The following is a 27,211-nucleotide window of genomic DNA, read 5'->3' on the forward strand; positions in this document are numbered from 1 at the left end:
TCAAATGAGAGCTTCGGAACAGATGATGAACACTCTAGCTCGCCGAAAATAAGACAAGTGCAATTTCCTATAAAACTGGTATTCTCACTCATAGCAAACAAGGCACAGGTCCAGACTTTAGATCATGTAGGTGTATTTTTACCCACTCCGATGTTTACACACGACCAGTTATATGTCGCTACGAGTAGAGCAACGGACTCCAGTAATTTGAAAATTAGTGTCAATCACACACAAAATATTGTTTACAAAGTAGTTTTGTAATCATATTAAAATCCATTTACACATTTTTCAATACATACTGTTGTTATAACTTCCTTCTCTCATTTTGTGCCTCTATTGTAGATGGGTACATTTGTTAGTATTTATAATGTGTGTAATACATTGAAAAATTTTTTTTTTTTTCTTGTCTCATTCATTGGATTATGATCATCTTAGAACAACTCCTTAAAGGATTTAGCCAAACAAATTAACCCCAATATTTATTTTTTTCACAGGTTGGCTTTCGCGCAGTTTTCTGTCTACCAAACTTAATTAAAAGGCATTGTTTATCTTGGGGCTACAGAAGATACTTACTCAAGGTTCCATGCAGTGGGACTGAACATAAAATTATGTGGCTTCGAAGCTAGCTTCTTAAACACACAGCCATGTCTGTATAGCCCATATATATATATATATATATAAAATCATATATAAAAATAAAATCATCATTAACCCATGTCTGCTTTCCATTCTGGCATGGGTTGGACAGTTTGACAGGAGCTGGCCAACTGAAGAGCTGCTAGGATAGCATGTCTCTTTTGGCATAGTTTCTATGGCTAGATGCCCTTCCTAATGCCAACCACTTTACAGAGTGTACTGGGTGCTTTTGCACAGCACTGGCACGGGTGCTTTTATGTGGCTCCAGTACCCATGAGACATAAATATATATAAGAAAAAGAGACGACACAGGAAAAACAATGGCTGTGTTATGAACTTCATTCGCTTACAGCTATTTCTACTATAAGATGTAGTGGACTCAGTTGAGTGCCTGAATAACATCCTGTAGCTTCATCAGAGTCTGAAATATGAGTGCAAATTATTTGGGAAAAAAATGAATTACATTTGTACAATATACAGGCAAGGCCTTACCAGTGAGAAAATCATTACTAATGTATATAAAGAGGTGTATGTTCAAAAGGCAATTAGATTTATAGTCGGAAAATTTATGTATATATATTTACACACATGCACTCACACGCACACTCAAAAAATGCACCCACACACACAACACACAGAGACACTTACATGCACTCAGACATGTGTATATATAAGGTGGTGCTGAAAAGTTCCTGGCTTTAAGAGCATCGTGAAAGGCCTGGTTGGAGGCCCAACATTCTTAGTTCTTTTACAGGAAGGCTTAGAAAAACTGAAAAACCACTGCTATAGGTGTGTGAATCTGAGAGGAGAATATGTTGAATAAAATCATAATTAACTGATCCTCATGTATTTTCTTTTACCCAAAATCAGGAACTTTTCAGCACCCTCTCATATACATCTACATATATATACATGCATACGTATGAAATACATAGATATACATACACACAGACAAAAAGAAAATAGGAGACAGAGACTGACTTAAACATGCTCAGACCTATTCATATGTATATACCTACACCCCACACACATGTACACATACATTCATACACACACACACAAACACACACACACATATATATATATATATATATACATGTGCACGCACGCACACATCATCATCGTTTAATGTTCGTTTTCCATGCTGGCATGGGTTGGACGGTTTGACTGAGGTCAGGAGAGCCAGCGGCTGCACCAGGCTCCAATCTGTGTTTCTACAACTGGATGCCCTTCCTAATACCAACCACTCTGAGAGTGCAGTGGGTGCTTTTTACGTGCTACCGGCACAGGAACCACTCAGGCAGGCGTGGCATCGATCACATCATCGTTTGGTGTCTGATGTCCATGCTGGCATGGGTTGGACTGTTTGACCAGGGCTGGCAAGCTGGAAGGCTGCGCTAGATTCCAATCTGATTTGGCATGGTTTCCACAGCTGGATGCCCTTCCTAACGCCAACCACTCCAAGAGTGTAATGGGTGCTACTATGTGGTACCAGCATGTGTGCCATTTGCGTGACACCAGTACCTTCTACAACTGGCTTGATGGATCTTCTTCTCAAGCACAACATAATGCCAGATGTTTCAGTTATTTGTCATTGCCTCTGTGAGACCCAACACTTGAAAGGAGCTTTTCATATGTCCCCAGCATTGGCCACCTTGCCTCCATGAGGCCCAATGCTTGAAAGGTTCTTTTTACATGCCACAACCACAACAAGAGTTTAATGGGTGCTTCTATGTGCCAGTGGCATAGCTGCCTGTTGCGTGACACCAGTATCTGCCACAACTACAATTCATCATTATCATCATCATTTAATGTTCGTTTTCCATGCTGGCATGGGTTGGACAGTTTGACCAGGACTGGTAAGCTGAGGTGCTGCACCAGACTCCAGTCTAATTTGGCATGGTTTCTACAGCTGTATGCCCTTAATGCCAGCCACTTTACAGAGTATACTGAGTGCTTTTATATGGTGCTGGCACAATTTACTTAACCTTTCTCATTGTTTTAATGCCCACTTTTCCATGCTTGCATAACTCAGTTGGAATTTATTGATACAGAATTGTTTGGTGGCCAGACGCCCTAATGGCCTTCCTGTCACCAACCCCTACCTGTTTCCAAGCAAAGTACTACTTTCCCACGATCAAGCATGTTTCCACATTTCAGTGGAAATGTAGGACACTGTTTGTATGACAGTAACACTCATTTACAACTATCACATGGCATCAAGATAAGGAGAGACAAACACAGACAAATATAAACACGCATTTACACTCACGCACACGCACACACATACACACACACAACGGACTTCTTTCAGTTTCTATCTATCAAATCCACTTACAAGGCTTAGGTTGGCCTGGGGCTACAGTAGAAGACACTTGACCGAGGTGCCACACAGTGAGATTGAACTTGAAACCACATGGCTGGGAAGCAAACTTATTAACCACACAGCCATACCTACACCTAAATTAATTGTAGAAAATTTATGGCAAGTAGAAGCAGGGTATTTTGTGTTTTCTTAACTACAAATGCTTACACCCCCCCCCCCCACACACATATACACATACATATGCAGATGGAAATATGCAGAGAGAGACACTTACAGAGACAGGCATATACCTCTATGCATTGATATACAGACTAGTGAAAGGTAAGGAAGGAGAACAAGAGTGTATAAGCTTATTAGGATTTTATAAGAAATAAGAAAAGGTTTTGGAGAAGTTGGACAATGTGTGTATATGTGTGTATGCATCTGTGTGTGTCTTTTTGTGCTGATAAAAAGATTTAAGAAGTGGAAGATAGTGTAATGACATGCATAACATAGAGGAAACAGAAGAAACTGAGTACACATATATATTGATCTATATACATATATACACATGCATATGCATGTGTCCACAAAAACATACATGTGCATAGATATACACATACATATATCAGGTAGTTATGAATGAAATGTCTGATTTCTTATGCATCAAGTTTGACAGTTCTTTGTTTTACAACTTTAAAGAGTTACATCATCACTTTTTGAAATGCAATTGAAGATGTCTGATTATATTGTGAGTTTTCTTTTGTAAATCAGTTTTTGTGAACCCAGGGATAGATAAAAAATTTGTATTGTTTATGAATATGAGTTCTGTCGGGAACTTTTCAGCACTCCCTCATATACATCTACATATATATACACACATACGTATAAAATACATATCCATAAACATACATACACACACACACAGACAAAAAGAAAATAGGAGACAGAGACCAACCTACACATGCTCAGACCTATTCATATGTATATACCTACATCCCACGCACACATCTATACATACATTCATACACACACACACATATATACATATACATGTGAACACACACACATCATCATCGTTTAACGTTCGTTTTCCATGCTGGCACCATATAAAAGCAACCAGTATACTCTGTAAAGTGGTTGGCATTAAGGGCATACAGCTGTAGGAACCATGCCAAATCAGACTGGAGTCTTGTGCAGCCCCTCAGCTTACCAGTCCTAGTCAAACCATCCAACCCACGCCAGCATGGGAAACAGACATTAAATGATGATGATGATGATGAATAGCCAAGTGAAACCAATGCATCCCAGACAGCTCAAAACATCAATGAGGTGCTTGGTGAAGATGTAGTGAATGAGTGGACTGTACATTGATGGTTTGAGAAGTTCCTGTCTGGTGACTTTACTCTTGAAAATCAGCCCCATGGTACACCTGAGACCAAGGTGGATAATGATGAGCTGGAAACTGTAGTGGAAGCAGATACATGTGAGTTAGCAGCAAGGTTTGATGTTTCGATTCCAACTGTATTGGACGATCTCAAACACATCGGCAAGGTAAAGAAGCTGGACAAGTGAGTACCACACAAACTGAACAAGCATCAAATGATACGTTGTCTTGAAACTTGCTGTTCTTCGCTGTCAAGGCATAAAAGCAAACCATTTTTGCATTGTATTGTTATATGTGATGGTAAATGGATTCTTTTCAACAATATAGCAAGCATTCTGCATGGTAGCTGGATAGAGACGAAGTGCTAAAACACAATCCAAAAAAGAATATTCATCAATAAAAGTTAATGGTGTTTGTTTGGTGGTCCAGCATTGGTGTCATCCACTACAGCTTCATGAGACCTGGTAAGTCAATTACAGCAGATGATTACATCAACCAATTGGATGAAATGTTGAATGAAGTTGCAATTAAGCAACTGAAATTGGTTAATAGAGACAGGCCAATTGGTTAATAGAGACATGTTGCACAAAGAACACTTCTCAAGTTACAGGAACTGAACTTCGAAGTACTCTGTCATCCATCATATTCACTAGACCTTGCACCGACTGACTGTCATGTTTCCCAGGCATTAGACATCTTTTTGCACGGAAAAAAAACTTCAAATTTGCAGAAGATGCAAAAACAGCCTTTCGTGATTTCATCACCTCTTGCTTTCCATATTTCTTCACTGCTGGCATAAATAAGCTACCGATAAAATAGCAAAATTGTGTTGATGATTTAAGTGTATACTTTGATTAACTGCATTGCTTTTTGCTAAGATAAAGTAAAATAAACTTTCAGTTCAAAATCAGACATTTCATTCTTAATGACCTGATATATATATATAAAAATATATAGGTATGTATGTATGTATGTATGTATGTATGTATGTATATATATATATATATATATATATATATATATATATATATATATATAGTATTAATAATGATAAGGAGAATGGAGATTTTTCACATCCATAATTTTAAGTTATTTACATCATTTTTACGTGACTTACATGTGTTTTTAACTGCAGTGACTGCACACTGTTGGATATGCAACCTAGCATCATGGTCAGTGCAGTTTCATCAGGGTCCTTACCCTCCGCCATTTCAACATAAACTGATCCACATAAAGATACGCATCTATCAACATATAACCATTTATATACGTATGTGTCATCCCTTTTCCTTATTACTGCTCTATCCTCATCCAACCTTTTGTTCTGAAACATATGTATATTGAGTTCTCCACTCGGTTATTAGTCTTGCATAATATTAAAATACATATATACAAAATGTAAAAATGTATGTATATAGTTTTTCCATACACCATTTTGTAATGCACCTGAATGTATCATCATTAACCTTTCTTGGGGTCATTAGGTGTTTTGGGTTTTTCAACAATCAGTCACTCAGCCATGTGACCCAACCAAGGTTAACTGAGCACCACCCCTGCCAAGGTTCACACTTCCTAATTCATAGTAGTTTTAACCCTCTCAGACCTGGGCTCCTATGACTAACTGTACCCTCCACCTGGGGTCCTGAGCAAAGAAATAATTATACAGTTCAAGAGTAGTGATTGCAAGCAAACTAATGGACAAAACCACAAAAAAAAAAGGGTGAATAATAATAATAATAGTAAGCCTATTTCTCAACTACTGTGTTTGTCCACAGAAAAATTCAGGAGAATAACAGTAATAGACTTATCTCTCAACTACTGTTTATGTTCACCAGAATCACTACTTTCCTCATCTCTTTCTCCAGTTTGATTGTCTAGCTGACTTTCATAGTCTACATAAGGGCAAACCCTTCACGCAAAGAATAAATATCATCAATAATTTCCTCAACTGTAAAGAGTTTCATTTACCAGACAAAGTGCTGGGTTCATCACACATTCATTTCATCACAAGAAAAATCTTTTTTTTTCTTTCCAATTAAAAACAAAAATAAACAACAGCTGTTGGGGATGCAATAAACAATGAATCTAAGTAAATTTGACTATATGGTTGCAACATGATTGATTATCTATTTTTAGTATTCTATCTTCTTTTTCTGTGTGTTGCTCATTACTAATTTAACAGGAATCTGGTAGAGATTATAGTTATGCTTTTCCCACTATACCAAGAACATGGTGCAATAGGGTTCAGAAAACTTCTGCTGTCTCCATGCCAACTTGACAGCATCTTGCCTACTAGTTCCAGCAATGCCTGACATATTGTAAACTCTATAAAGGGACTGGCCTGTGAACTCTCTACATCTTACCTTCATGGGGTCAAACCTTGCTACCCATTGTTTTAACATAACTCAACCAGCTCAGTATATTTTCTTCTCTTACTCTCATCTGTCTTCTCAAAATGTATTTGTAAAATATATTTAGCGTAGGAGTGGCTGTGTGGTAAGTAGCTTGCTTACCGGATTAAGGGGTTAGTACAGAGGGCGTTAATCGGCGCTGTGGTTAACAACCGATGGTGGTTCGCCCTCAAGAGAGCCATTCATTTTGAGTCTATTAAGGTTTAGCCGTCAGCTAAGACTAGATAAGGCCAGAATAGAAGGGCAACTAGTTAAGGACCTACAGGAGGCGTTGAGGTTGGGCTTGGCATCTCACATTTTGGCAGCGAGAACGGCTTTGGACCATTACCTCAAAGCCAAACACGAGGGGTGCAGAGTTCAGCCTAAAGTACGCGCATTGGGCCGCGAAGGAATTAACGTTGCCAGATGGGCCCGTACGGTAGAAACCCAGTGTGGCAATGATGTCACAATTAGGTCTCTTGTCAATGATTATGGGCGTTTGGTCGATGGATGGGACAAGATGTGCGAGGCGCTTCACAAGCACTTTGCCAAGTTGTTCACGAGTAGCGGGGCGCTGGATCATGGCGAGGCCTTTAGGGACTTCCTGTCTGGCGGCCCGCATCTCTTTGCACGAGAAGCTGAGTGCTCTGAGGGGCCAATCACAGCTGAGGAGGTGATCGAGGTACTGGGCGAATGCCCCTGGGAGAAGTTGCCGGGTCTCGATGGTCTGCCTTACGAATTCTACAAAAGTATGCCAGACTTGTTTGGGCACCTGCTGGCCAGCGTCTACGCCAATTGGCAACAGAACGGGAGAATTCCCAAGTCTGTGAGCCGAGGGGTGGTGACGTTGATCAGGAAGGACCCGAGCAAGGTGCAAATGTTTATAGCATCGATTATCACCTACCGTCTGACCGTGGTGCCTTGGCCCGATTTGTGGCTGAACAAGTTGGAAAGAATCCTTTTCCGCTTTTTGTGGAAGGGAGGAAAGCCACTCGTGAAGCGCTCTGTTTGCTACCAGAAACCGCTAAAGGGTGGGCTAGGGATGCCTTGGCTGAGGATGTGAAAATTCGCGTTAAGGTTGAGGCACCTTTGACTTTACCTGGATGGAGAGCAGGTGTGGTCACCGCATGTCCTGTTCTACCTTCCACAATTAACGTCCTTAACCTATGTTGGTAATTGGATCAAGCAAAGACCTTGGCTGGGGGACTGGCAATTGGAGTGCCGACAGGCACTCCAGCTACTCTCTTGGGCGGGCAATGCCGGCAACAGGAGTTCCACCGCGGATTTTTATAGCGGGTTAGTGGGATTTAGGTCCAAAGACGCCTTGGGGGAGACCCTGGGCTACGATGAAAATCAGTTGACCAACCTGTTCAGAAGAACTTTCGGGCTGGGGTATCTGGACAATTACCAGAAATCCCTGGTTTGGCAGTGCTTCCGTGCGGCATTACTTGTTCGTGATAAACTGTCAAGGCACGGAAGTACCGTATCGCCGACATGTCCAAGGTGCGGGCAGGACAGGGAAACCGTCTTGCACGCATTCGTGGAATGTCCGGAATTAACGAGACTGATAGTTTTCGTAGAACAACTGTTGTCATCGATGGGAAGAGTACAGCTATCAGCTGAACCTATCATCGAGATTGTGCCGCCTCCTTCCCTCAACAAGGAAAGGAAGGCTTGCTTTTCCTGCGTAGTAGCCATACTGAAAGAAACAGTATGGAAGATGCGTGTAAGAGGCATAGTGACAGATACCTTTGTATCTGGCCAGGGGTTAGTTAACTTTTTTTGTTACCACCTCAGTAGTAAGATCAGGCTGGAGAAGAGGTATCTGTCATGAGACAGATTCATGAGAAGATGGAAGCCTGTGGCGAGGAAGCTGGGAGTGTTTGGCACCAGGTAAGTGGGAGCCAAAAACAAGGGAAAGAAAAAGCAAGGGGTCTACCCTGGTGGTCGGATGCCTATCCTTCAGGAAAGCCATTACAAATTGCATCTGTAATGAGCAATGCTTCAATTGAACATTGTAAATATAATCCAATTTTTATTGTATACTAGCAGAAACACCCGGCGTTGCCTGGGTTAAAGAGAATAATGAAATCTAAAAACGCCGTCTAGACTACGCAACCCTCAACTGTTAGTAGCTACGATACCATATTTCTACATTAATAACTCTCCAATCCATGCCAGCATGGAACATAGATATTAAGTGGAATACTAGAAGAAAGTTTTCAACTCATATGTATATAAAGTAAATACACGTAATTCAGAAACACGTTTTTGTGTATCTTATTTTGTAACCAAACAAACAGGTACAGATTATAAATAATGAAAGGCCAATTTTGGTGATTCATTTGACAGAGGTAGTAGAGAGACAATGCGATGATAAATCTGAGGTTGGATCTTGAAAGTTTGGATGAATGCTGCCTCAGTTAAATCTCTTGTGGTTCCAAATGATGTCATCTATAGTACAGCGTCGTATTGTCTAATTTTGTTTTGCAAATGTTAGGAATCTTGGTCAGTTGATGATAACAGTTTCTTCAATAGCTCTGGAGGTTGGGGATTGTGGAATTGTTGGGAATGTTTTTAACTTTGGTGTTATATGTATTGCTTGAATTTCTTTGACATATGAAATATATGTATTTTCACTGGATTTGTAAAAGAGAGTTGTGTAGCTCTCGAGTTTTAGGGATTCACACAGACAGACAGACAGACACACATTCTCATCTTTATAAATAGAGATATATATATACACACACACACACGCACCCAAACACACATATATATATGTATATCAATATAAATATATGAAAGTCAATGAAGTTTCGTAAAAGAAGGTGATCATGTACATATTTTCTTGCTGTTGTGATTATAACACCTCGTTGTAAACAATGTTCCTTGTTTTCCCTTGTGGAGCATATGCAAATAGGTTTTTTTTTTGCTGCCCACCCTTGAGCAGCCAACATACAGTTGTCCATGTGAGAAGCGGGGCTCTTCCAAGAGAAGACCAGCTACAGACAGTGCTCATCTGTTATGTTCGGGTTAAAATTTCATCAACATCAAAAATATATGAATTTTCATGGGAGTTATGGCCGTTATGCATAGAATATAATTTCCAAATTGCAGACAAAATTTACAATCGATAAATGTCTTAGAATAACCAGTCTCTCATCTGGGAAGGCCTTGAAATCAATGTTACCAACTGGGGACTATGTGTGTCACAGTGATAATAAAAAGACTCAAAGGAGGTCTGCAACGAAATAATTTTACTCAATACTTTGCAAGTGAATCAGTGGAGGCAAAGATGCGTCTCATTTACTTGACAATTTATGCACCACATTGCAGAAATCACAATGTAAGTATATCTGAAAGGGTAGTCTTACACTGTTGTACCGTTGAATTACAAATAATGCTCATCTGTTATGTTCAGGTTAAAATTTCATCAACATCAAAAATATATGAATTTTCATTGGAGTTATGGCCGTTATGCATAGAATGTAATTTCCAAATTTCATAAAGATCCATTCAGTACTTTTGACGTAGTTTTGGATAAGAAAACAAATGACTAATGTGTGTGTTTGTGTCCATGTGTATGTGTGTGATGGGTGTATGTGTACATATTACATGTACATCTATATATATATATATACATCTACACATATGTATACATATACATGTATGCATATATATCTATACATATACGTGTACATATACATCTATATATATATACATATACATCTCTCTCTCTCTCTTTCTCTCTCTCTGAAAGTATCTGTCATTACAGTATCGAAATGTGATTGTTTCAGTTAGTGGAATAGTTTCATTTTTAAAGTGAAAGTATTTGACATGAGTGTTTTTGTTTCACTTTTGACACGTAATACTTAAATAGTGGAGGAGATATTATGTTGCCGTGGGCTCGAACTCTGCAAGAAGTTAAAAAAATTTTTTGACTAAAACACAACTGGAACCCTAAGTAAGGCATGTGTAAAATTTGAATGAAATTGGTTGCGTAGTTCTCAAGTTTTAGGGATACACACACACACACACACACACAGACAGACAGACAGACACACATTCTCATTTTTATATATATAGATTTAAAATTGTAAATATTTAATCGCTACAGCTACTTCACCCCTTTTATGTTTGTCTTTGTTCGTCCCCTCTTTGTAATGCCTTTATGGCAAATATTTATGAAATAAAGTAGCTTGCTTACCAACCACATGGTTCCGAGTTCATTCCCACTGCGTGGCACCTTGGGCAAGTATCTTCTACTATAGCCTTGGGCCGACCAAAGCCTTGTGAGTTGTGAGTGGATTTGGTAGACGGAAACTGAAAGAAACCCATCGTATATATATATATATATATATATATATATATATATATATATATACATATATATATATATATATACATATATATGTGTGTGTGATTATGTTTGTGTGTCTGTGTTTGTCCCCCCCAACATCATTTGACAACTGATGCTGGTGTGTTTATGTCCCTGTAACTTAGCGGTTCGGCAAAAGAGACCAATAGAATAAGTACTAGGCTTACAAAGAATAAGTCTTGGGTCGATTTGCTCGACTAAAGGTGGTGCTCCAGCATGGCCACAGTCACATGACTGAAACTAGTAAAAGAGCAACTCCCACTTCATCAAACTTTTATACTCTACTACATGCAATACTGCTGACATTATACATCATCTCATTTATAAGAAATTGATAGATGGAAACAGAAGCAGCTCATTATTTGTATAAATTTTCTTATATACATCCTCTGTCCAAGGTTGTAGCAGTAATCAATTTAAGTAGTATAGAAAAAAAATTAGATATTTCTTCAAAAACATGAGCCTAAATATTTCTTAGTTATGAACTTAAAACTACTGATTTCATGGATATTACATTAGAATTACATAACTCATTCCACCTTGTCTTCACATCTATAGCTTATAGTATATTATATAGGATCTTCACTCTCTCAGCGAATAATGGCATTTCCAATCAGTATGCAGACTACTATAATGATGCACTTAGCACTGGCTATAAAAATGAAATTAAATATATTCCCATCTGGCATAATCTTCACTATTCCTCAACTAGCACTCGTGATTGCCCTTTCCCCACCCGTTGTCCATAAATCTGGTCACATCACTAGATCCAATGAACATCCATGCAATATGAAGGTATGTTATTTTGCTTCTTACAGTTCTGACCCTATCAACTTTTGCAGACCAACCCAGATTGAACCAAGAACTAGTAATTCATATACTCCATTCCTAGAACATCTTAATGCACTATATTTTCAATGGTTGGTCTAATCCATGTTTCCCCAAGGTATCTTACATGTCTGAACCAATCCTTTGTAACTCAATTTTGATTACCCCATTAGGAGCAGGGAGCAAGCCAGATATAGGGATATAATCTGGTTTCTTCCCCCCTTCACCCTCAGTATCCAGAGCAGACTACCTACAAAATGCTTTATCAGTAAAACGCTTCCCTATTTCTAGTAATTATAGAAAAATCTTTAACCTCCTCTTCATCAAGCTTTCATACTTTACTACATGCAATACTGCTGACATTATACATCATCTCAATTATTAGAAATTATTCCATCTGCCTGCGGGTAAAACTAACAATACCTGTATGAAACCTCCCAACCTTCAGCTGGTGCCTACTAACTTTGTCAACTCCCAGCATTCTAGGTGAGCGACCTATACCCAAGATTGCAATATGAGGTCTAGCGCACTACTAACTCACTACAACGGGCCCAAGAATCTTACAAAAACAACTGGATAGATAGAGATGGGGTTGTTGAGGATACTAACATCTACTTTGAATGCCATCTTGGTGCTTGCAACACTGCCCATCACTGCACTAGGAACAATAACCCAAATCACACCCTGCCTGCACCCACAAAGCAACTTTGTAATTGTAAGTGCTCGTCCTCCTGCTCTTTAGATAATAAATGTCTTATTACACACATTGTCTATGGTTTTATAGATATCACTAACCTGTCTAGATACATTTAGGTAGGGGCTTGTAGCACAGACTTTAAGGCAAGATGACATAACCTTTCAGGTTAAGGTTAATAACATTTCACTGTCAAAGTTAGTTTGGAGTTTGAAAAGAGACTTGGTGGATTATATTATTAAATGGTCAGTTGCAAAATCAGTTGCAGAACCATATAGAGTGTACAATAAAAGACATTTATTTTGTATTGCTGAAAGTTCAGCAATTATGAATAGTAACAACTAGTGATAGTATGGGAAATATTATCAAACAGTATGACGATCTGATGAAATATGGACACAGATTATGTAACATTTTCTTTAGGTATAACCCCTCAATCCATAAAAATATTAGTTACCCCTCCTACTTATTTATCCCTGTCAACTGCTTAGTTTCGTTATTGTTTGTTTGTTTTTTTACTAATCCATATTATACTAGCAATTTGTAATTAATTCTTCACACAACTAGAATTAGGACCTAAATAAGTTTGTACTCTGTATTGTCCTACAAAAGCCACCATCTAACAGAGTTTTTATGCATGTATATATATTTTATACATTTGTGTTTGCTCATATATACATGTGGAGATGTATCCTTATATATATGTTTGTGTGTTATCTGTGTATAAATGTATGTATTTTTGTATCCATATGTTGTATTTTGCATATATTTCTGTGTTGCCACAGGTACATTTAAATGTACTCACCTAAAATTTCTGTAATATTGCATGCAAGTTTGTATAAGCATGTGTCTCTGTTAGTGAATGTATTTTAGTGAATGTATTTTACACAGTATCTTTGTTCTTATTGAGGAGTGAAAGAGAAAAAATGCATTTATGAAGGTCATAAAAATGTTCTGACATAAGGATCCTAGACAGATTGACTATTAACAATTAACAGGCTGAAGAAAGAATGGACCAGGGAGACATGTTACAGATAACAGCATGTGTGTAGAGAGAGAGAGAGAGAGAGAGAGAGAGAAACAGAAAGAAAGAGAAAAAAAGCTGATGTACACTATTTCTATCTTTATACATACACTTAGACATATACACACACAAGTATACTTATATATATGTACAGGAATATATATATCATCTTCATTGAATGTCTGTTTTCCATGATGGCATGGATTAGGTGTTTTGACAGGAACTGGCAAGCTGGAGAGCTGCACCAAACTCCAATTGTCTGTTTTGCCATGGTTTTTATGACTGGATGCCCTTCCTGACACCAGCCACTTTACAGAGTGTACTAAGTGCTTTTTGTGTGGTACCAACATCAGTACTTTTTATGTGGTACCAACATCAGTGTTTTTTATGTGGCACCAACACTAGTATGTTTTATGAAGCACCAGCACAAATGCTTTTTACATGCCACCAGCACCCTGTGGGGTCACCAAGTAGATCACACGACAAAGACCTTTCAGCTAAGGGAAGGAATAGAACCAAGAAAAACGTGTGCTAGGCAAGAGATGAGAGGCACAGAGGTAGCTTCAGTTGGAAGAGAAAAATAAATGCACTGTAACCAACGAATGCATAGACAGTTACCCATACATGCTCAAGTAGAAAGTTGTCTGAAATCTGTGTGACAGCAAAAAACCTGTACTGCCTATAGAAAAAGTTTCGCACAGTGTATGTAAGATTCACTATGGAAGCCAAAGTGAAGAGTCATTCCATCTCCTCTTTCAAGAATGAAGATTTCATCTTCATACTCCATTGCCACCAACTCAAGCAAAACAGCAGTAACAACCCCAACAACATGAACAATAGCATCCCAATTGGAGCCAGCCAAAACAGAAGCAGCAGCACCAATAGGCACCCTTAAAGTGAAGAAAGACTCCCAACACTAAAGAAACACTTTCTCTTCCTCACTCAGCTATCTCCCCAGATCAGTGGTCTTACCAGTTGACAAAAAGTTAAAACAAAAAAATGTCTGTGACAGAGGGAAGGGGACAGTGAAAAACAAAAACTGGTTCATTCAAAGGGACAGCAAATAGTCTTGGAGCACATGACATGGCCAATGTATCACTACAGTCTTAACCACAACAGAAACAACAGCATTAGCAACAACTGAAACAAAAACCGCAATTACAACCACATAAAAAAGATAAAAAATAAAACAGCACTCAAAGCAAATCATAGAAGAAAATTACATTAGTTTCACCATGTTCAAATGAGCAATATTGACTTGATGGAGACAACAAGCAATATTGACTTGATGGAGAAACAAACAACAATAACATTGCCACTAATGGTACCCATTAGCTTTGAAGAGTTCCTCCCCAAAATTCACAAAAATAGACTTCCCATACAAAGAGATTCATAGACATACATAGGAATAAAAGGAAATTTTCCATTTGATGTAGGGCTTTTCAAAAAATGCCCAACAAAATGCTTTATAAAAACCTTTCAAAATTCCCATCTTAACCAATGAGAAGGCTGAATCAACCAACCTCCTTAAAGACCTAAGTGAATGACCTCTCCATTTTTGTTTTCTCCTTAACAAGCATAGCTGTCCTCAGAGTTGGGTGTATAAATGTGTGTGATATAAAGTCAGCTTGGTAACAAGGCCATTTTCTCAATGATCTCAAACCACTTGGCTTAAATATAGCACCCATTAGTGAGACCAGGATCCCTGGAGCATTCATACTCACACCCATTTTCAATAACTATGAGATATTCTCATCTTGTGGCTTGTTGGGGTTGATTTACCAAGTGGTAGTTTTATTCTTTAATCTCAAGGTACAGGCTGTCTTCCCAAACTCAGATGGTGAGTTGGTAGGCCTGGATGTGAGCAGCAGCAAAGGTGATGCCTTCAGACTAGTGGCTGTCCATGCCCTGACATGGATAGGACAGTCAGATTTCTTCAGATGTCTAAAAACTTTCCTAAGTAAAACCTTATCACTATTAGTAGAGGACTGGAACTGTATTTTAGATGCACGAAGGGAATGTATGGGGCTCGTACATAGGACAAGTAGATGGAAAAGCCTTAAATACCCGCTCAGAAGTTTCCAACTGTCTGATAGGTACCTACTAGATTTCTCTGATGTGCCAGTGTGGACATGGAGCAAGCACATTATCATCTAAGTCATATCTAGATAGACTTTTAATTTAGGTCAACATATAAGGATGGTGTAAGATGTCTGGCTCAAAATGGTAAACTATACAAAGCACAAATTTGTGATCTACTTCACTGACTTAGGTAGGACTGCTAGTCAGGGACCTAATTACTGAAAATTGTATGTGTCCTTACTGGTGCACAAATTGCTAAAGACAACAGGAACTATAATAGTGAATTAGTTATGCAGTAATTGACAGGAGCAGTTATGATGAAATTCCATGAAGAGAGCAATTAGATCAGAATTTATTGTATTTAGCAAAGTGCTAGCAGGAAATGGAAATAGTTTGAAGTGAGAACTAATTGGCAATTTTGAAGAGGTTTTTAGGTTATTTGTCTAGTGGCTATAGCGAAAGAGGTTGTGTGATGGACAAAGTTGAAAAGTAATGAGGACAGACACTTGGTAGAGCCCCCTTGACTTTTTCAAGTTTCATCAGATAAGGAAAGTGAGAATAGAAATAGAAGTGATGTTCCCAAATGAATTTATTGAAAGGTGGGTGAGAGTGGCAAAAACAGTAAGAGTAAATGGGATCACTCTAAATCAGTGGTTCCCAACCGATTTTTGGTCATGCCCTACCAATTCATTTCTAAAGTCCTGATGTCACCTTGTGATATTTAATTTTTGTTATTCAAAATTTTACTACTATTCGCTTCCAAAGAACATGGCCTTCATGAAAAAGGAAAAGAAAAAACAGGAGGACAGTTAAATAAATAAAGTTTCAAAAATGTGGAGGACACCTCCGAGCCAGAGCAGTGGGTTGTTCCACTACAAATAAATAGTTGACAGACATAACGAGTCGGCAAGGCATGCCGTTGGGCCAATCAGGCCGACAATGAAGTATGTCATCATAATACCACACAAAACAGTGTCAAGCAAGACACAACAAACATATAATAGAGAGCTGAAATGCAGAAATATAAAATATTTGAATAAAAATAAGTAAACTAAAGTTAGCGAGATCCTTGTGCTTCATACCTGCTACAAAGAGATTTTATATTAGGCACTATTTTAGTCAGCTTTAGTCTCAAGTCTCCTCGTTTAGTGATATCTAGTTGATTTCTTTTCTTCAATGATAAATCATTTACTGTACTAAAGCCATATTCAGCTAAATATGAAGATTGGAATGGTTACAACAATTTTCTTGCGAAGTTGGTTGAATTTGGGTATTTGGTTTCTGTCTCATCACAAAGCCATGACATCACTCCCCTTATATTGAATAAAGTTTCAACTGACTCATCATTTTGCATTTCCAAGAGTTCCTCCTGATACTGTATTGAAACATCAGATTTATCCACTAGCATTGGCTGCATCACCCATGTTGGAAAATCAATTTGTTTTAAATCAATCAGAAAATCTTTCTTTCAAATCAGAGACCAATATTTTCAGATGATCTACAATGACAAGTACAGCAGCATCGGTCACCTCACATTTTTGTTAGCCAGTGAAACTGGTCAAAAATTTTGTCAAATATTTTTTTTTTTTGACATACCTCAATGAATGTAACAAAGCCAAATATCTTCAGCTTTGCATCAATAAGAGTTTTATTTGATCCTTGAAGTTGTTTATTTAACATATTCAGTTTTTCAAAGATATCTGTTAAATAACTCACAAATGCTTTACCATTAACAGTTAGCAGATGCTACATTTCAGGCTTGTCACTTAAAAAGTCATTAAGAACATCATATAGTTCCATAAATCTTTTCAAGCAATTCCTCTTTGAGAACCACCTTATCTCAGTGTGAACTAAAAGTTTCACATAGTCTGCATTTTCACAAAGCTGCTTGAAAAGACACTCACATTTGGCATTAGCTTTGATAGCATTGACACATTTTCAGGGTAGATAAAGCAATTAAGAGTATGAAGACCGGGAAAGCCCCCGGCCCATCAGGAATCACTGCAGAGATGCTCAAAATATCTGGCAGTGTTGGCTATAGCCTAGTCACCCGTATTACGAACCAGGTGATACACGAAGGAGTCATACCCTATGACTGGTGTAGCAGCATCATAGTCAACTGCTACAAAGGTAAAGGGGACGCTTTAGATACAAATAATTACAGAGGCATCAAGCTGTTAGATCAGGTTATGAAAGTTACAGAGAGGGTCATAGCCCAACTAATTAGGGAGCGAATCAATTTAGATGAGATGCAGTTTGGGTTCGTGCCAGGTAAAAGCACTACTGATGCCTTATTTCTAGTGAGACAGTTGCAGGAGAAATACCTAGCTAAGGATAAACCTCTGTACCTGGCTTTCGTTGACATGGAGAAAGCCTTTGACAGGGTCCCCCGATCCCTTATCTGGTGGTCAATGAGGAAACTTGGGATAGAAGAATGGTTAGTGAGAGCTGTGCGAGCCATGTACAGAGATGCTGCCAGTAAGGTGAGGGTTGGAAATGAGTACAGCAATGAATTCCGGGTAGAGGTAGGGGTCCACCAAGGTTCCGTCCTCAGCCCCCTATTATTTACCATAGTCCTCCAGGCAATCACAGAGGAGTTCAAGACAGGTTGCCCCTGGGAGCTCCTCTATGCTGATGACCTTGCCCTAATTGCGGAGTCACTATCAGAACTAGAGGAGAAGTTTCAGGTGTGGAAGCAAGGTCTAGAATTGAAGGGCCTTAGAGTCAACCTAGCTAAAACCAAAATCCTAATAAGTAGGAAGGTAGATAAAACACAAACCCCTTCAGGTAGATGGCCCTCCTCAGTATGTAGAAAAGGAGTAGGTAGTAACTCTATAAGATGTACCCGGTGCAAGCTATGGACACATAAGAGGTGCAGCAACATCAAAGGCAGGTTAACTAGCAAGTTAGTTTTTGTTTGTGGCAGATGTTCAGGTGCAATAAAGACTGCAAACAAACAGGAAACAACTTCTATCTCATTCCAGGGTGAAAAACTAGAGGTAGTCGATAGCTTCCGCTATCTGGGCGACCAAGTTAGTAGTGGGGGTGGGTGCGCTGAAAGTGTAGCTGCTAGAATAAGAATAGCCTGGGCAAAGTTTAGAGAGCTCTTACCCCTGCTGGCGACAAAGGGACTCTCACTCAGAGTAAAAGGCAGACTGTATGACGCATGCGTACGAACAACCATGCTACATGGCAGTGAAACATGGGCTGTAACTGCTGAGGACATACGTAAGCTCGCAAGGAATGAAGCCAGTATGCTCCGTTGGATGTGTAATGTCAATGTGAATACCCGTCAGAGTGTAAGTATCTTGAGAGAAAAACTGAACATTAGAAGCATCAGTTGTGGCGTGCAAGAGAGACGATTGCGCTGGTATGGACATGTGGTGAGAATGGAGGAGGATAGCTGCGTGAAAAAGTGCCACACCCTAACAGTTGAGGGAACCCGTGGAAGAGGTAGGCCCAGGAAGACCTGGGCTGAGGTGGTGAGGCAAGACCTTCGTACATTGGGCCTCACCGAGGCGATGACTACGGACCGAGACCTTTGGAAATGGGCTGTGCGTGAGAAGACCCGGCAAGCCAAGTAAGATCGTTGCCAGTGCCCCTGGACTGGTCCTTGTGCGGGTGGCACATGAGATGCACCATTTTGAGCGTGGCCGTTGCCAGTACCGCCTGACTGGCTCCTGTAGGATTTTCGAGCGAGATCGTTGCCAGTGCCCCTGGACTGGCTTGTGCGGGTGGCACATAAAAGACACCATTTCGAGCGTGGCCGTTTTCGTGCGGGTGACACGTAAAAGCACCCACTACACTCTCTGAGTGGTTGGCGTTAGGAAGGGCATCCAGCTGTAGAAACTCTGCCAAATCGGACTGGAGCCTGGTGTTGCCATCCGGTTTCACCAGTCCTCAGTCAAATCGTCCAACCCATGCTAGCATGGAAAGCGGACGTTAAACGATGATGATGATGATGATGATGATGATTGAGTTATAGTACCTCATTGAGAATAGGTGACATATTTTTGGATACTAAGTACTCTCTGTGAATAACACAGTGCACAAGAAGCATTTCTGTGTTCTCATCTTTCATCAATTTTAAGCAGCCCTTTTTTCTTGCCCATCATAACAAGAGCACCATCTGCAGCACAAGATGTTATGTTCTCTATTGGTATATTGTTGTCATCCAAGTAATATTTTAGCTTATCTTATATATATCTGGGGCGGTAGTGGTGGATTCTAATGATTTGCAGAATATCATTTCTTCAGCAATTTCACCTTTATCAATATATCTTGCATAGGTTAGCAATACAACCTTGCTTTCTCTTAGAGTTGATTCATCCATTTGTAATGAGAATTTTCTTGATTTCAGCTTTTCAACAAGTTGTGTTTCAATATCTTCACTCATTTCATCTATTCTTCCACTAACAGTATTGTTACTGAGTGGCATGGCTTGAACCACTTTGTCATCTTTTTCCAGGACTATTTAAAAAAATACTGATATTGATGGTTTAATTAAATCCTCTCTAATAGTATGATTTTTTCCACATTTAGCAATGAGTAATGAAATTTCATAACTAGCCTCAAGAGTACAACGAGCATTAACCAGTTTGTGTAGTAAACAGGGATGTTATTGTGGTTCTTTTTACAAACTTCTTTAAAGACTTGAAGTAACTTAAATCTGAATTTACATACGCACTGTTTCATCTTCAAATGGAACTCAGTGATTTGGTTTCATTCGTTCATTGGTCAAGCATTGTTGGCATAAGAGGCAGAAAGGTGACCGTTTATCATGGATAGTGGGTATAAATTCAAATTTTAAATATTCCTCTGAATATTGACGAACTTTTTTTTTTATTTGCACTATTCATTTTATGTATTTTTGAATCAAACACGAAGAGATCTCAGTTCAAGCAAATTTTTTCAACAATTTCTTCAAAAAGATATCAGTATAGACTTTCAGAAAATATGCTCAAAAAGAAACAAAAAATATTCCATGAATCTTCTCTGCTGCAAAAGCCTTTCAATCAATGATGGAAGTTTTTCTTACGTTTTTGCTAAATTCACAAACTTGATAATAATTCCTGATTGTTCATATATATGTGTATGTGTGCGTTACCAGTACCATAAATCTCTATCTATCTCTCTCTCCCTCTCTCTACCTCTTGCTCTTCCTTCACTGACACCACCCCTTACTTCCACTCCATTTCAACCCATTCCACACCATACAATTCTTTCATCTCTCATGCCCAATACCATTTATTGCCCCACCAACACTCTGCAGCACCACATTTTTCTTGTGTACCTAGATTTTTGTCACCAGAGATAAAAGAGTCAATACTTTTAGACACCTACACACATAAGTCTGTCTCCATAGGGAATTAAGATGGTATTGCTTTCAGTACTGACCAGTTCTATAGTACACACACACATACACACAAGCATTTATAATTACTTACATGTTTTCCCATACCGAAGGAAATAAATCTATTCCATCTTTAGCAATATCAGATCTTGTGGTGATGAAAAACAAATTGTTGTCTCTCTAAAGTGTCCAAAATTTGATAAAATTGTCCACAGAAGGGATGTAAAGAATTTTTTTTTTTTTATAATTCATTCTCAAATTGCCCCCTTTCTCTATTGATATAGTAAACATTGTGTACACGAAGTATAAATTCAACTTAACCCTATGCATGCGTCACCAAGATATTACCATGCCCCACCCATAGGGCTTGTGCCCCATGTTGGGAATCACGGCTCTAAATATATATCTGTTGGAGAATGAAAATTGGAGAGGTCACTTTCCCTATGGTGTTCTGTGGGATCTTGAATGGTTGGGTTCCTTAATTGAGCCTAGAGGTTGTCCTGTATCTGGTGGAGTGCATCATCATCTTTTAAAATCATTTACTCTTTTACTTATTTCAGTCATTTGACTGCGGCCATGCTGGAGCACCACCCCAGGACTTATTCTTTGGAAGCCTAGTACTTATTCTATCGTTTTTTTTTGCCGAGCTGCTAGGTTACGGGGACGTAAACACACCACCCCACCATCGGTTGTCAAGCGATGTTGGGGGGACAAACACAGACACACAAACATAATCACACACACACACACACACACACACACACACACACACACATATATATATATATACAACGGGCTTCTTTCAGTTTCCGTCTACCAAATCCACTCACAAGGCTTTGGTCAGCCCGAGGCTATAGTAGATGACACTTGCCCAAGGTGCCACGCAGTGGGACTGAACCCGGAACCATGTGGTTGGTAAGCAAGCTACTTACCACACAACCACTCTTGCACTACATATTTTTCATATTTTTTCATTTGGTTCTCTTTAGACCTTCACATTTTATGTATATCTTTGTCTCATCTATCCCCTTCGCTATCACCTTGAGAGCAAATAAATCAACATTGTTATTATTTTTTGTTGTTGTTCGATGATTATTAGCAGTGCCTATGGAAATCCCACAGAATTTTTTAGATGGTTGTAAGTTTATAATGAACCATAAAAATTAGTGTTTCTTTTAAAATTGTATATTTTGCATTATTTTCATTTAATAAATAAAAAAGAAAAAGAACAAATCTTATCTTCTGGATAAGGCTGTAATTGAGGGAGCATGACTTTCTCATTTTTTCTGCTTCTCTCTACATTATTGCCTATACCATCTCATTTTTTTCTCTTGTTAGCTTACATCATCTATCACCATATTTTATAAACAAATGTCAATTTTGAAGCAAGCAGGCAAAAAATAATTTTATTTCTGTGCATGCATTAAGGAATGAGCTGTATAAAAAATCATTTCAAAATTAAAAACTACACTTTTCACTATTTATTAACCACCACCACTACTACTATCACCACCGCCATGTGAAAGCATTATGCATCAGCTGGCATACTGCCTCTCAACCTTGATATGACTGCTCCCCCTCTCTCCCCCCTCTCTCCCCCCTCTCTCCCCCCTCTCTGCTTTTCTTTAACCTCGTCACCAGACCATCACCTCACTTTTAAACATTCTTTTTCTTCTATCTGTATTTCTTTCTCTTCAACTAAATTTTTAACCACGTAATAACAATTATGTTCCCCCTACCTCATGTCGATAACACTTCTCTTTCCCTCTTTTTCTCTCGGCCTTTGCCTCTCCCTTCAACTGACCACGTGATGGTGTAATGCATTCAGCCTTAGCATATTAATTTATAGATACATATACATATATACATGCATACATACATCTTCCTCTATTTTTCTGCCACTCCTTTTCCATCCATCTTTCATTCTCACTCCACTTCTCCTCTTCTAACTAACTAAAGTCTAACGAATGAACAAATAGAATTATAATATAGATAATTAATTTAACTTATTAGTGGTATGATACATGTCTCTTTCTAGCTAAATATTTCATCCTGTGCTTGTTATTGTCACATAAAGGTCTGCAAAATTCCAATTCCTTTTCTAGTTTCATTTAATACTTTCTTTTAGAGAGTTATTATTGTGCTTATAAAAGTTTCTATTGTTAAGATTCATTAAAATACATAGTGGCTTGTGTGAAAAGGGTTTATTGGACATGATTCTTACATTTAGATGTTGCTGTTAAACATTTTTTTTTTCAATGTCTTTTTGTTCCAGCTGAAGCGAAAGTTTTATTTGATTATCAAGCAAACCAGGATGATGAATTAACAATCATTGTTGGGGATATCATCAAGAATGTAGTCATGTCTGATGGAGGCTGGTGGGAAGGTGAAAAAAATGGCCAGAAGGGTCTATTTCCAGATAATTTTGTAGAGGTATGTTAGAAGATGGTTTTGCTTATTTCAATAACATTTTCGGCCATCTTAAGCTTCTACTAATCTTGTAGCTACTAAATATTATTCAACTGCATGGTAATACCTATTAAAATCTGACACTGCATAAAGGGTCCTCTTTAGTCTTATAGACAATCTCTCTGGTCCTGTCAGAAGAAAAGCATCTCTAGTTCTGAAGGTATGATAAAATATATCCTATCCATACAGTAAAGTGGTCAGAGTTAGAAAGAACATTCAGCTGTAAAAGCCATATCATAACAATAAGGAAGACATGAGCTCTGCAAGCTGCAGTGTATGCAACACATCAAAATAAAAACTAAACAGAGTAGAAGAGACTCTTTAGTTCTGACAATAACTTCTCTAGCGCTGGTGGCATGATAAAATATACCCACTCATCTGTTGTTAAATGGTTGTAAACAAGAAGGTTATCCAACCATGAAAATATTCCCTATTGCATGATATACACAATACAAATAACAGAAAGTTTTCTTTGGTATTGCATATCTCAAAGACCACAGGACAAGACAAGACTTGAAACTACATGTCCAACCTATGCCAGCATGGAAAAACAGATAATTAACAATGATGTCTGTAAAATTCTAGACTACACAAGATCACTTATTATGTATATAGTTTTTAATTAAAACTTTTAAGACATGCCATTAAAGCTGTTTATCAACTTATTTCATATTTGTTTCTTGGTTTTGAAATAAGAAAATAGCTATATTAAGACAGAAGATTAGACTTTGTGCAGCTGCAAATTGTGTGGAATTGAGGGCTAGATTATTCTTATTTATCAGATTTTATTTTTATATATGTGTCATAGTGTAACCAAAAACTATATTTTGACAAAAGAATGTCTGGGTGTGGATACCTAATGACACCTGCTGTTTGCAAAACCTATAATTAGTGGGGGAAAAAAAAAGTCTCTACTATAATTTTACTTCAGTTTCCACTATAGATATCTACTTATATTCATAATAGACTTAGTCTTTTATCATATTTCTGTTTTACATGCTTTTATTCAAAATTCCTAGATTTATAGTTTTTTTTTTTCTTTTAATGATATTTTACATATGTTGAATCAGAAATCTCAAACTTCTAAGCCTTTATAATATCAGCTTTGCTTTCTTGTTTCACTTATGAACTAATGGACTTTGAAACTATTGCTATTTATGTTTTCAGAGTATTTCTTAGCATTTGTAATCGTAGTTTTCTAAGGTTGTATGTCTGACAGCCCTAGTATATTCAGATTCTGAAAGTCATGGGTTAGTGGTGTTAATTTCAAGCATATTTATATTTTGTTGTTATTTTGTCAGCTCTGATTGAACAAATCTGTAATCAAGGACATTCCAGTTGTGACCATTCAGTTTTTATTTTCATGTTTTTCAGGTATAGTACATCAAAGACTACATTTTCTAATATGTCCCTCCTTTTATAAGATGGTAGAGTATGATTTGAGAGAGATTTAGCCTCTATTTCTAACTGGATTTTCTCTCCTTGGATTTTCTCCAGTTCATAGAAATGATCAGGTAGCTGTTTATCTTATGTTCATATAAGTAATTATATAAACTGGCAGGACCTGTAGAAATTCCACTGCGTAAGTCAGCATGTTTGAAAACATTATGTTAAACACAAGCAAGGAATTTCTAAGAATTCTTTTGAAATCCTACTATCTAATCAAAACTGTACTTTCAAATGTATTTCAAATGAACTTAGAAGGTACTGCTTATTTTCCTTCTTTTAATATGTTTGACATACGATGTGCTTTATAGTTTAAGGAAATAAAAGATGAATTACAATGATAAAACTTATTTGTGTATGTGTGTGTGTGTGTGTGTGTGTGTGTATATATATATATATATATATATTTATCATTATAAATATACAGGGATTAGCAATTGAGTTGCTTCTCCAACATACTGAAAATTTAGAAATAGCAGTCAAAGAACTACTGATTCCAAACTACAAATTTTCTCTAAAGTGGATGGCGATATTTATGGCACACATAGAACAAAAAACCGGAGGGAAAAGCGTAAACAAGCCAAGCTTTTAGTTAATTGGATACGAATCGTTTCATGGTTAAGTGAATAGAAATTTCACTATTCCAATCTTCAGCCTCAATATTCTGATAAATTTGAAAGTGTCTCTAAAAAAATTCACGGTAATCTTTGGCCATGCGACACCAAAAATCAACGATAAGAAAGGCACTTACGAATTCATCGGCTAGCGAGTTCAGGCACCTCACCTCAAAGAAATCTATTCCATGTGCGTCACAAATAGTCCCGTATGAAAAAAAGTTCCGTGTCGAAACTGGATTACGGTTTAGCCATCCAACTTAGAGATATCAAACATAAATATACAAGAATAAGGGCAGAGAATCGTCAATTAATAATAGAATTAATAATTAACAATTCTGCCAAGTAGTTCAGTATGAAAAAAACCTTTATCGGTAAGACTATTTATCATTATATTTGATATCTCTAAGTTGGATGGCTAAACCGTAATCCAGTTTCGACACGGAACTTTTTTTCATACGGGACTATTTGTGACGCACATGGAATAGATTTCTTTGAGGTGAGGTGCCTGAACTCGCTAGCCGATGAATTCGTAAGTGCCTTTCTTATCGTTGATTTTTGGTGTCGCATGGCCAAAGATTACCGTGAATTTTTTTAGAGACACTTTCAAATTTATCAGAATATTGAGGCTGAAGATTGGAATAGTGAAATTTCTATTCACTTAACCATGAAACGATTCGTATCCAATTAACTAAAAGCTTGGCTTGTTTACGCTTTTCCCTCCGGTTTTTTGTTCTATGTGTGCCATAAATATCGCCATCCACTTTAGAGAAAATTTGTAGTTTGGAATCAGTAGTTCTTTGACTGCTATTTCTAAATTTTCAGTATGTTGGAGAAGCAACTCAATTGCTAATCCCTGTATATTTATAATGATAAATAGTTAAACTTCTATTTTATAACACCATTTTCATTGTTTATTTACTCATCACTAGATACACAAGCTTTTAATTTGATTGCTGTTTTTTTTTAGTTTTTTTTTACAGAATGACAATAGCCATTCCTGCATTTGATGAAGCTTTTCTGGAAGAAATCTTGTTTAATTCTGATTCAGATGTCAATTTTGAAGGATTTACTCAGGCAGATATCAATAGTGAAATGATTTGAAGCGATGGTGAGGACAGAAACTGTGCTTCTATTGATCTTGTGAATGATGTACCGAGTGGATACTATCATCCATGGTTGGCTGATTTTAAGGAAAATACTAGCCCCCAAGGAGGCACCTGATGGTATTTTTAACGGACAACTCTTTCGTCTCTTCTTTAATGATGAAATTATAACTTAGTTTGCCAATGAGACAAATATATATGCCAGTCAGTTGAAGGAGAAGAGAAGGGAAAATGCTAGCACCTACTCATATATCAACATGTGGAAGGATACCACTGTTGAAAAAATGAAGGCATCTATTGCAATTTTACTTTTGATGGGACTCACCAAACACTCATCATTTGAATTATATTTATTAGCTGACTGAAGACTTTATTAAGATGCTAGACTTCAGATACATCATGGCAGGAGACAGATGTCTGAGAATCCTGTCGTTTTACCATCTTTCAGACAACTCGATGACAAAACCAAGAAACCACCCTGAGCATACTTTCATCCTGG

The 27,211-nt window shown here is 37.8% G+C and overlaps 1 protein-coding gene across 3 annotated transcripts in view; it reads left to right on the forward strand.

Moving 5' to 3' along the window:
- LOC106872965 (SH3 domain-containing kinase-binding protein 1) overlaps window positions 1-27,211 on the forward strand; it is a 360,206-nt gene that overhangs the window by 41,174 nt on the left and 291,821 nt on the right. For 2 of the 3 annotated variants that reach the window (XM_089366667.1, XM_089366670.1), the window contains exon 2: window positions 23,353-23,510. The exons of the other annotated variant lie outside the window; for it this stretch is intronic. In XM_089366667.1, the coding sequence (XP_089222793.1) occupies window positions 23,353-23,510 (158 nt within the window). The remainder of the gene's footprint in view (window positions 1-23,352; window positions 23,511-27,211) is intronic. 3 annotated transcript variants of the gene reach the window in all.

Source organism: Octopus bimaculoides, chromosome 19 (genome assembly GCF_046866305.1).
Source record: "Octopus bimaculoides isolate indiv1 chromosome 19, ASM4686630v1, whole genome shotgun sequence".
In the NCBI taxonomy this organism is placed as follows: Eukaryota; Metazoa; Mollusca; class Cephalopoda; order Octopoda; family Octopodidae; genus Octopus; species Octopus bimaculoides.